General features: G+C 44.8%; 1 protein-coding gene across 1 annotated transcript in view; it reads right to left on the reverse strand.

The window, feature by feature from the left end:
* Positions 1–12,185, reverse strand: part of GNAQ (G protein subunit alpha q) — a 302,665-nt gene extending 290,480 nt beyond the window's left edge. The window contains exon 1 of the mRNA XM_060102351.1: positions 11,969–12,185. Within this exon, the coding sequence (XP_059958334.1) occupies positions 11,969–12,104 (136 nt within the window). The 5' untranslated portion in view covers positions 12,105–12,185. The remainder of the gene's footprint in view (positions 1–11,968) is intronic.
* Positions 12,186–12,862: the final 677 nt, after the last annotated feature.

Consider the following 12,862-nt stretch of genomic DNA (forward strand, 5'->3'; position numbering starts at 1 on the left):
AACTGATCAAGCAACATACAGGTATCTTCTCCAACCAGAAGATGGGAAACTTATGGGACTCCTCATTACAAGAGTTGACATCTGCCCCCAATTTTTTAGTCATTTCTAATGTGCTTCAGATAACATCTTAGATGGTGACCCAACACGTAACAGGAGATACCAGGATGTTCAGAGGACAGCCCATTCATTAGTCCTTGAACCCATCAAGGCCCTTCCATCTCTAGAATCCATGTCTGGTCCAAGTTTGGCTCCAAGAGGAGCCAGTACTATGGTAATTCATTAGTTCCTAACACACCAGGAAGTGATGGGTAATAAAAACAGAGGCTGATTTCAAGTATCTTTTGTTTCAGCACTCATTAGCTCTGCTCTCAAATTATTCAAAATTATTCAAAGTATTCAAAATATATTTGCCTACATTTTGAATCAAGAAGTCCTCTTAATTCTATCATGGACAAATGAAGCCCATTTTGAATGCTGGTCATAAATAGGCTTTAGGGACCTTGAATAATCTGCTCCCTGGACTTGTAATGTTATAGCCCGGAATGTGATCAGCTCCTAAGAGAACACAACCAACACACAGGTGCATTTTTCAGCTAAAAATTACAAACAACTTCTATATTACCTGGCTCCACCTGAGTAAGAATCCCCTTGGCAAGAATATCTCATGATACCATTTATCTACTCACTGCCTTGGGCAACTGAGAAGGCACTCTATTGTAGGAGAAGCATGCCACATAAAAGCAGATTTCCTGGGCAAGAGACATCCTAATAACCCATCACCAGATTAGCAGAGTTCTCAATACAGTAATAGATGCATTTCTATCACCTTAAACAGCTAACGGGGTGGGGGGGGGGAACACTTGGAAGAGCCTGGTTGTAAATTTTCTTTTTAAAGTGTGAATGGTTTTCCTCAGGACACAGCTTGACTTGAGCTCCGTGCTTTAGGCTATCTAACCACCTCTGGGAGGACCCAGAGAGTGCATGCAACAAAAACGCCTCCCATAAAACCCAGTCTTCTACACATGCTCACCTCCCAACCCAGCATCTGGGAGAGGAAGGGGACGGTAGATGTGACAATGATGAAGAACCGGGTTGGGCAGTGGAGCTGCCAAGAGGAAGCTGCATGGGCTGGGCTCTTCCTAATCAATGCGGCCAAGTCAACGCACAGCACAGGGCACCTCTCCTCTGCTCGCCTTCCTTCCCTCCAGAGCTTAGGGAACACACGGTGCACCATCCCTACAAGGAGCAACACCCTGCGCCCTGCCAAGCCCCTCAAGATCCCCCATCACCCTCTGTCGCCTACAACTGTTCTCCTTTTCCCCTGCACCTGTCCAACTCCAAATCTGAAATCAAGGTAAGCAAGCCTGGAGCTGATAAGATAATGAGAAGGCCATGGGCCAGAAGGAAAGTAGGGGTCAAGGAATGCCAAACGCCTGCCTGGCACTTCCAGTGGAACAGGGCTCTGTAACAATGTTTCTCCAGAGCCAGGATGAAAGTCTGGCTGTTCCTTCTTTGGTCATAGAGCCCTTTCTCCAGAACGCAGACAAGGGACACAGGAAGTTGCTTTCTTAAAATTTCTCCGACCATGGTCATGACAACTAACGGCCGTTCAGAGGTCACAGCAACTTATATGTATATATTATAAATATTTTTTAGAACAAAAAAGTATGAAAACTCCTTACTTCATATTATGAATGTGTCCACCCTTAATCTGTTCTTGTGGTTTCAGTTAAAACCCTGGGACTTCCCTGGTGGCGCGGTGGTTAAGAATCCGCCTGCCAACGCACGGGACATGGGTTCAATCCCTGGTCCGGAAAGATCCCACATGTCGCGGAGCAACTAAGCCCGTGTGCCACAACGACTGAGCCCACGTGCCTGGAGCCCGTGCTCCGCAGCAAGAGAAGCCACCGCAATGAGAAGCCCACGCACAGCAACAAACAGTAGCCCCCACTCGCCGCAACTAGAGAAAGCCCGCGCGCAGCAACGAAGACCCCACGCAGCCAATTAATTAATTAATTTTAAAAAATTAAAGCCCCAAGGGAAAAAAAATGAGCATAGTAATGGGAGAAGAAATGGACACAAGTGGTCCATCTAAGGGTTAATTCCAAATCTCTTCTGGAAGGCCATGGAAAAGGGATGGACTGGCTCCAAATACAAAGCAGCCCGCAAAGTGCTCCACCAAGGTGTGTGAGGCACTCCCAGTGCCCAGGCTCAAAGGGCCAACCTGCTCTCCCTGAAGAGGGCAGAAATGCGCTTGACCAGCTTGCCGGCAAATGAAAAGCACTGTTTAAGGCCCAATGAAGAAGAATAAGGAGGAGGAGGGGTGAGTCAAAGGCAGCTGCCTGAGGGCGTCTAAGAACACACACCCAGGCCTGCGCAGGGCAGCTGAGGAACACTGCGCCCCGCAGGCTCCACCTCCGTGTCTCCTAGGATGTCGCCCTTCCTGCAGGAAGCAAGAGACCCACGCTGATATGACAGGAGGCTTTTGATACCATTCCCCTCGAAGGCAGTGAGACTATCAGCAGCGTGCCGGGCGGCAGGCGGGGCTCTGGGCACACTTGCTCAGCCTCCTCACAGCTCTCGCCCAGCACTCTCCGAGCCGCCTGCCTGCGGGGGAAAGAGCGGAGGGCGAGGGCGGCCAGGAGGAGCCCACCAGACCTGGCCGAGCCCCCCAACATAGCCCATCACTCCTGGAAAGGCTGAAGCTCAGGCCCCTTGTCCAGGGCTGACAGCGGCTGGAAACTGGCTGAGATGGCAACATCGCAGAGGAAGTTTCAAAGTTCAGACAGCCTTTAGATTTGGTCCAGTCTCTTCATTCTACGGGTTTCTATAGAAATAGTAAAGGAACAAAGGAGCGAAACACCCGTGGGTTAGTCGCAGGAGGCAGGGCAGGAGTACCCGACTGCCTTTCCGTTACAGGCTTTAGAAAAGATACTCACAGCTACACCAACATGCAGAGCCACAGGAGTATTTCCCGGCCTGCTCAAACAAACTCGCACACAGCCAGTGTGCCATTGTTTTTGCATGATCTACTGATTTCCAAAAATATATCACAAGAGTTAGAGAGAAAAGAGACTTAAACTCTTAACAAGTACCCTGCCATTCTTTTAAGGGCAAACCAGGAACAAGAATTAAAGTCATCCTGTATTATTAGAACAAGTCACAGGAAATGGGTCGGCTCTTTAGGACAAGAGGAAAATTGCATTTGCCATCTGCGGAAAGAACCTGTAATATAATGAAGGAGCTCTGAAAGGTGTAGTTCCTAAAATATCAATTCTCATGGCAAGAACATATCATTGTGTCTTTACCTTAAAAAATAAACTAACCAAAGAACCCTCTCAGACTGACTGGGTATAAAGCAAGCAAAGGCTGCTGCTAGTGCCACCCTCCCTGACTATCTGGGATAGAAACACAATTAGAAAGAGATATTTTAAAGCTCTCAAGTAAGTGCGGTGAGGATGTTCAAATCATCAAATGAGGAAGATGCGCTATTGCCCAACACAGGCCCACAGCACCTTCTCCCCTTCTAGTACACGCACTGCATCCTATTTTGAAACCCAGTGCCCTGTGACAGATTATCCAGCACAGGCTCGCTAGCTTTCTGCTGGTAACCATGCACCAATCTCAAGTCCCCATCCCCTGGAAAAGGAGAATTTTACATTTCGTTTGATAACAATGTATTTTGTTTTGCAGACCACAGGGGTTGCTACAGAAAGTTAATCACCTCCTCAAAGCACATTCACAAGTGTCTTTCTTTTAATGCATTCAAGCACCCAACTTCCCCTCTCACCAGCTCACCACCACATGTTTGAAAGAAGCACCAACTTGGAAGTTCCCTAAATCTTAAAGAAATGCACACATCAGAGAATCTAAGGAACCCCCTCCTAGCATTTGGTTAAGGAAGCTGTGAGACAGAATAAACGGGTGGGTGGGATTCCACAGAAGGGTCTTTTTTTGCGGGGTGGGGGGCCTGCAGCAAAAAGCTGTAAGACTGAACAATGGGTGGATGAGACACTGGAGCGTTTCTCTCTAGAAACCACTGGTCAGCTGCAGTCACCAGGAAATACGTGGAAAACGCTACCCATCACCCCACCGCCTCTTCCCCAAATGGAAATGTAAAAAACAAACACTAAAACTGAAAAAGATGAAAAAAGTTTTTAAATTGTAAAAAAGGAAGCAAAAGAAAAATTCTACTTCAATTTTTTTACTAAGTGATGGTGATTTAAAAAAAGGGGGGGGAGGGCAAATTCTGGAAAGAGGCAATTAATTCATGATTTCAGCTCTCCAAAGGGAAAAAACATGAGGCCGTCTCTCAGAAATACTCATGAACGTGTTTCTAAACATCACTGTTCACTTCCTGTAATAGAGCCAAAAAGTCTCACTCTAGCTCTTTTTCTTTAATTTGTGGATCAATTATTGCTCCCTTCTGTGAGACTGCAGAAATACCATGGCATTACTAACATTCTGGTTCCCGACTGCAGCACAGTCCATCACACACTTCCCTGAAACAGCTATTTGCTTCCAAAGCAGTCAAACTGCTCACAATCTAAGATTAATCCTGTAATAAAGGTGTGTAGAATTTTCAAATTTCAAAGGACTTGTGTAACAGTTTTCCATTCAAACTGCTAGATAAACTGCTATTGGCTTTTTAACCCGAAACAATGACGAGAACGTTCAACTGAATCATTCTCCTGAGACAATGAATGAGAAGCAGGCATGGAGACAAAGACGACCTCGCCTTTAAAACAGAATTTCTTTAACTGTGCCCCAAGTGGCCCACAAAATGACAAAGAGGCGTGGTAAATGGAGAACAAATCAATGAAACCCATTAGAAAAAAGCAAGACATTTAAATTCACTCCGTTCAACTGCTCTTTCTTCTGGGAACCCAGCTGCCCACCCTGCCCCCGTCCTCCTACACCCACAAGTCCCCAGTTACTGAGTCCCCAGTTACAACAGAATGATTGTAAACTGAGCAAGACAAGGTGCTTCACTGAGCTACAAAGAAACAACGGCCACTATCTTTGCCCTCATGTAGCTTCCACTTTAATTAGAAACATAGGGCAAGTGGTCATTAACAGTTTCTCATAGTTAAAGGCAAAAAACGATATGCTTGCTCCAAGGAAATAATATATATCACTCAGGAGTTCAAATTCTCAAGACCGTCTGCTCTCCCCAGTTGTGTAATCCCCGGAAAGCTTCTAGAATGGCCTTCAGATTATTTTGTCTTTTTCTTTGTATTAAGAGCCAATAGAAAAGCCAAAACCAGGAAGGATAATACTCAGAAGGACATGTCAGGCTGAGGGCATCAACTGTAAAACAACAAGAACTGTGAACAGTGCTTGTAGTCTTTCCTGCTGGCAAATAAGAAACAGGGAGTGTCTCACGTACATTATTTTACACAGAGCAGGTGCTTAATATTTGTTCATTTGATCAGCATTCCATATACAACTGTTCTTTCTTATGGTATGTCTGGTAAAAAATTTAGAGGAAATATTTGTTTTCCAAAAACTGGCAAGTGTTTGCTGAATAAATGAATTTGAAATATCTTGATAACTTTATTTTTAAATAAGACTAATTTTGTTCTTAAAATTGAAACATGAGGCTCTTAACAAAATATTCTAAACTGATTTCAGAAATTATGGCTAGGTATAAAGGTCAACCCCAGAGCTACTTAGCAAATTCAGTCTTTGGTTCTCAACACTGCAATATGGATGTTTACTTTGTTTGTAATAAAGTCCAGATTCATGACCACCTAGGATTTATGAACTCATTTAGGACAGCATGTTTAGGTACTTTTTTTCCTTTTTACTACATGTCAGATGAGAAATCAGACAGGTTTTTTAACATATCAGTAAGGTAACAAATCACAGGTGATTGTTGAACAACTTCCTATAATTTTATTAGTAACAGCTGTTCACACAAAATAGAGTTTGGGTCTGAGAATAGCTTTCTTTAATGTTACTCCATTCAGCAGAACAAGAGAAAACATTCACTGTTTACTGTAGTCGGTTATTGCCACAGATTTAATTACCAACAATCACACATTTTACCTTCTACTGCTATTTCACACTTCCCTAGGATTAATTCTGCAGAGATCTTAACATTGCTTAAAAGTTTCCCTTTGAAAAAAAATGTCACTACCCTCCCCTTCAACCAGAAAATTAGACTTTAAATTTGCTGCTACAAATACTTGTATTTCCCTCAACCCAAAAGAGAGAGTTCTGGAGAAAACACATTCTTTCCACCTTCTCAGGGAGAAAGCAATCCTAACCTTCTTAAAATGGCTTCTCTCTCTTGCAATATGTACCCTTTGAGGTCCCTATTTTTCCTCTACAACACTCAATCCACAGTTCCATTAATACCAAAAGAACTAATAACCTTAAAGAAAAACTAATATGAATGCTGGAATCAAAATCATCCTTGGCAAATCTCATTCATTTCTTTTCAAGTGTAAGTTTGCCTGGATCATGAAGAAAAATGTGTTCTTTTCTGCTAAGTTTAGCATAGCACGCAGCCTCACAACTGCAGAAGCTGTTTCAGGTCCTTAAAAATTCATCTGTAATAAAAATCATAACTATATTTAATAGGCATCTCTGAAAATTGAACATAAGCCATCTCTTATAAGGTACAGCTAGGTTGTTTGATTTTGTTTAATGAAAAAGAGGCTATAAAATTTATCTGTAATAAACAAAATGGCCACTAAATTATTCTTCTGGTTCTCCTTCCTAAGCCTACCTAAAAATATGTGAACAGATACATAAGGGATCACTGTTCAGTAGGGTTTTAATTTGCACCCAAAATTCCCATAAGAAGAAACAATACGTAAGTACAAGTACGAGATTGACAGTTACATGGCAGATCTAGACAATGAATCTACGTGGTTCAATGCAAAAATCTTACTCTGAACGCCTTGTTATATAGTCAGAGCTACAGTTTTGGTTTTTATGAGGGATGCTGCCATTTCACTCTTCAGATACAAACTATAAGTACTTTGTTTCCAAAAAAATAAAATGAAGAAAAAAAGGAAACGCATCCAAACAAATCCTGACATTTAGAAACATATTCAACACTTGCAAGCTAAAAAAGTAGCAAAAAGAAAACCAGCTGGTCTTAAAGCAGCCTCATAAACACTGTATTATGGTATTTCCAGGGAGATTCTGTTATTAGGGCTACTCAGAAGGAAGCTTTCATTCTGCGGTTCTGAGTAACCATCCTAGACAGCCACTAACCTCTAGGTTAATTCAGGCATCGACATCCTCATCCTTCCCCTAGTGAACTCTACAGAGGGGTAATGGGGTGGGTGCTTTTACCCAGACCTACATGCATGAGCTCTCCACACAGGCTAACTTTGTCAGAGCACACCCAGCCTTCCAGGTGCCTTCTTGCTCTGTAACTGTTCAGTTTTCAGTACAAATGTACATCGCTCAAATTAAAAACATTCTTTCTGCAATTCTTAAAATTTAATCGTTGCGGTTCTCCTCATGTAATTATATATAGGTAAATCGTAAAAATCTGTTCGGTCACCACCTGTACTCTAGAGAATTTAAAAATTCACTCTGTTGAGTGTATCATGGGGGAAAGTATATGGCAAAAAGATGAGAGGGTTAAACTAGCTTCTATACAAAAAAAAGTAATCAAGATATGGTATGGCTTCTTTTTTTTTTTCCTGTAAATGTTCATATTTTAAGTGTGACTGTTATCATTCCCAAATGCACACAGCACACAACTGTAATACATGGTTCAATATGTGATGTAACATCTTACATTAACACTTCCTATCCTGGAATGCATTTGTATTTAATTGGCTCAAAGAGTTACATATAATTTTTTTTTAAGATCATGATTTTCTCTGCCACAGAATAAAAACATTACGCTTCCCCATGTCTCTATAATGTCTTCATTGTTTTATGGTCCCAATTTCTATTAGGAGGGTTACAAATAAGTTTACTTATTCAACAAATACTTATTGAGACCATTCTATGAATTAGAGATTGTGCCAGAAGCTGGGATTTAATAGTGAACAATATAGAATCAGTCCTCAGTCCCTACTCTCCTAAGCTTCCAGTCTAGAATAGAAAGAAAATCTCCAATCACATATGTAATTCAGTTAGAAGAGCAAGAACATATATTCTTTCATCTAAAATAGGCCTAGGGCTTCCCTGGTGGTGCAGTGGTTAAGAATCCGCCTGCCAATGCAGGGGACATGAGTTCGAGCCCTGTTCAGGGAAGAGCCCACATGCCGCGGAGCAACTAAGCCCCTGGGCCACATCTACTGAGCCTGCACTCTAGAGCCCGTGTGCCACAACTACTGAGGCTGCGCTCTAGAGCCAGCAAGCCAGAACTACTGAAGTCCGTGCACCTAGAGCCCGTGCTCCGCAACAAGAGAAGCCACCGCAATGAGAAGCCCACACACTGCAAAGAAGAGTAGCCCCTGCTCACCACAAGGAGACCCACACAGCAACGAAGACCCAACGCAGCCAAAAATAAATACATAAAATAAATATATTTTAAAAAATCCTTAAGAACACCATAAGCTTTTAAAATAAATAAATAAAATAAAATAAAATAAAATAAAATAAAATAGGCCTAAACTTTGCCTCTTCAATAGGTGGAATCCAATCAATAAAAAAAGATTTGCTAAATTTTTCTATTTGATGACTAAGATCTGAAGAGTAAAGATTTCTAAAACATGTAAAATAAGAACAGGTTAATGGGGGGAAAAATGTGTCTTCAAGGAACTGAAAATTTCAACATGAATATCCTTGACCAGAAGCAGGCATTCAAGGCCACTTGTTTTATACAGACTTAAAGACACATTATATTAAATAGTGTGACCTATGTACCACCAAATAATTAGTTAATATTCATAAGTATTAATTAAAGGAAACAATGTGCATTACATCTAGGAAGTATATAAAAACTTAAAATATTCTCTTGCATATCTATGTAGAAAACAGTTTTCTTTGAGGTGTCTAAGAAAATAAACACTATATAAATGAATTTAGAAAATGAATAAAGAAAACAAGAATTCAGAATTTAATATGCTATTTTATGGTAGTAGGTTTCTGGGTTCATTTTTTAAAAAGAATAAATATCAAAATGTATAAGTACTGTAGAATTTGGAACATATCGGCATAATTGCTGGATAGGTATCAAGGCAGCCCAAATTTTACTGCCATACTTTCATCTAGGCAGGTAACCACTATTTTCTCTAATTTCTCCATAGTATAAAGTTAACTAATTAATTTTATATTTTGCAAGGGGCCCCTGCCAATTAAATCCATTAAAATGGTGCCATGCTTTGAACTACAATTTACTTTGAAAATAATTTTACACTGAATTTCATTGAAATATAAGGGTTAAATTTATATAAAGTAGTTAAATTCAATTTAAATAAAGTAGTTAAAAATACCAGTAAACCTTTTGATGGGCATCATTTACATGAATGAACATTGAGTGCGAAGCAGCATCAAAGCAGCACATCAGGCATTCCTCAGAAGGAAACCCTCCCCAATACCTTCCCTGATTCAAATCAACCATCACTTCTCTCCGGGACTCAAAAATTACAAGCACACACACAAATCTACACTTAGTATATAGCACTAGCCAGTGCTATATAAATAGTGTAGGTACTGCAGTAGTTATGTTACAAAAGCAACATACCTAGAACATGAAGCTGTAGCAAATCTTACATGATGTCTACGGATTGAGTTTCTAACAAAAAGTTGTATAGTTTTAAAATGCTAATAAATGTAGATGTTAAAAACTGATGTCATATTTTTCTACCACTTCTAATAGGCCATATTTGGGGGCTGGGGTGGGGCTGTATTTAACCCTACTCGAAAATCTAATAAGAAGGGGAGAAAAAAAGTTCTCCACACCACCACTTTAGCAGTAAACTGTTTTAATTTTTTTCCTCATAAAATAATCTCCAAGTTCATTTTTTAAAGCAAAATGTTTGCTTTTTAAAAAAAAAAAAAAGCACAATATGTTACTTAAGTCCAATCTGCAATTAAGTGTCCATCTACGGGCATTTCTCCCAAAGTCCTCCTCCTAGACATTCAAACCTAGGCCCTCAGACAGACAAATCCCCTGAGCTCTAACTCACAGCTGCTAGGAACCCAGAGCTGCCACATTTCAGGCACTGGGGTTGGCCTGAGAGACCTTAAATGCCCTACTCACAGCTAAACAGAAACAAATAAAGACTGTACACAGGGCAAAAGAAAAAGAAAAACCATCCTTAAGTCTCTCTAAAACACACGCTTTTTCCCTTAATCATGCATTAAACTCCATACGTTTCTCTTGCCCCCTCTATTTTCTTCTCAATCTTGAGAATTCAAAAAGCATTCAACTACACCTTTTCAGCCATTAGAAGTAGCTCAAAATGAGAATAAAAATAAAAAGATCTTCCATTTCCAATTGCAGTTTTCCCCTTCCCTGGCTTCATTCCCTAAAGTCCACCCCTCTTATGCAGGGTCTGCCTTCTGTTCTTTATAAACATGTGCACATTTACCTAATCTGGTTTCAAAATGAAGACATTAAGCAGGGCATGTGAGTTAACCATTTGTAACTATTTGTAATCACTGTATTTTGTTCCTTCTTGTAAATGATCCAGTACATAAGCAGTTCAGACCCAAAGGTAATTGGTTCCTTGAACCAGGAGATGGAAAGTTCAAGATAAGAAAGAAAATGCATGCTTCTCAAATCAGAATTGACAATATTCTTTTCTTCCAGAAATGTCTGAGAAGTCTATTTATCATACATGCAAATATCCAGAACACGAGTGCAGACATTTTTCAGGCCTGTTACTGCAAAGCTGTTTGTTCTCCCTACCACAATAGCTCAGAGTTATGTCGCGCTGGCCTGAACGTTGATTCTGAACATTCTCTCAGAGATAATAATCAATAAAATTCCTAGTTCAGAAATGGCATTTTCTTGCTAACTTAATGTTAAGGGAGAATGTTGGGTTATTTTGTAGAGATTAAAGGGAAATTTTTGCTGTTCACTTCCCGTTTTCCTTCTAGCCCAGATTCCAAAGATATTAAAATGCTGTCCGCTTTAAACAAAAGGTTTCTATTTGCTTCCATGAGAGTAATTGAGGCTGTACTGGTAACTATTGTGAATTCAGGCCTACATCTGGGGTGCCTCATTAAACAAAAGATACCCATCGCTGTCAACAACCATACAGCACAGCCCTCCCGTATCCCTCATCTTTATCTGGAAGGAATGGTGGAGAAACACGCCTGTCACCATTAAGAAACTCTTCTGGGTCTCTCCTTTTGGTGGTCTGGTGGTTAGAGAACAGCACTCGTGTGACACATTTGGGCTTGCCTCCCCGCCCCGCGAATACACAAGCCCGCTTTCTTCGGAGAGCCAAACACTCGGCTCCCTCCTCATCGCTCCTCGGAGAATCCAGTCGCGAGTCAGCCCACCGTTCCACCATTCGCTCCTGACCCCGGAAAGCACTGATAATGGATGCACACAGGCCACCCCACCGCACGCCATCCCCCAACGTGGCTCCGCTCGCCACCCTCGGGCCACACATACGCACAGCTCCCCACTCCACCACCCCACGGAGCGCCGCGGCCACGACACTGGAAGTTCAACCCCCCTGCCCACCTTCCCACCCCCGCACCTCTCCCAGAAGCAATGTGCCATTGAACAAATTGCAGAAGCACCGCAGACAAACGCGCACCCCCGAGTGCACAGCCCTTAGGGATACCGAAAGGCACAAGCCGAGGCCCTGGGCAGAGCAGCCCCGACCCCTCTGCGCGCGCGCGCGGCTCTGTGTACGCGCGCGCGCGCCCAAGAGGGTGCGGGTAGGGACCGGGAACGCGCCCGGGGAGGGCAGGGGAGAGCCGCGGGCGCCCGGGGGCCGGGGCAACGGTCCCGGGGGGCTGAGGGTGGTGGGTAGGGGGCGCAGGTCCGGCGGGAGGGCCCGCGGCGGCCGGCTCCGGCTGTACTCACCGAGCAGCAGCAGCTTGAGCTCCCGGCGGGCGTCCCGCTTGTCCCTGCGGAGCTGCCGCTCAATCTCGTCGTTGATCCGCCGGGCTTCCTTAGCCTCTTCGCTCAGGCAGCACGCCATGATGGACTCCAGAGTCATTCTTCCAAAGTGCCTCCGCTGCAGCCCCGCCAGCACCCCCTGCTCACACGCGCGCACACACACCCTCCCGCCCTCGCTCCCCCGAGGCAGCGGTGGCCGCCGAGCCCCCGCCGCCCGGGCGCGCGTCCGGGATGAGCTCGGGGAACCGCTGCGGGGGCCGCGGCCAGGGCCGGAGCCACTAGGTGGGCCGGGGGTGCGGCGGGAGCTGGCGGCTTGAGCCGCCGGGAGGAGCGAGGCGGACGCGGGAGGGGGCCGCGGGCGCTGGCTCGGGGGGCGCACTGGGGAAGGCCGCCGCGCCCGGCCTCGCTCAGACGCCCGCGCCTCCTTCCCCGGGAACGGGCGGCCCGCCTCGCCCCCCGCGCCGCCGCCGCCGCCGCGGCTCCCCTAAGCCGTGCGCCCGGCGGCGAGAGCACATCCACCGGGGCGTCCCCGCAGCGAGCGGCCGCCGACGGCTCCCTGCGCCCGGCGCGCTCGCTCCTCGCCGCCGCCTGACACGGCTCCCGGGCGCCCTCGGCCCTGCCCGCGCCCACCGCCCGGCTCGCGCGCAAACCCGACTCGCCGGCCCGCCCGCCCGGCCGCCGCGCGCTCCTTCGCCTCCGCCTCCGCCTCCGCCAGACGCCCACCCCCGGCCCGGATTGCCTGGCGCGGAGCGGCTGCTCAGTGCTCGCCCTCCCCCTCGCCACACACACACATTTTCTTCTTTCTCTGAACTGGAGCACAGATCCGGGAGGGAGGCGGAGGCGGCGGCGGCGGCGGCG

Source organism: Mesoplodon densirostris, chromosome 6, assembly GCF_025265405.1.
Source record: "Mesoplodon densirostris isolate mMesDen1 chromosome 6, mMesDen1 primary haplotype, whole genome shotgun sequence".
Lineage (NCBI taxonomy): Eukaryota > Metazoa > Chordata > Mammalia > Artiodactyla > Ziphiidae > Mesoplodon > Mesoplodon densirostris.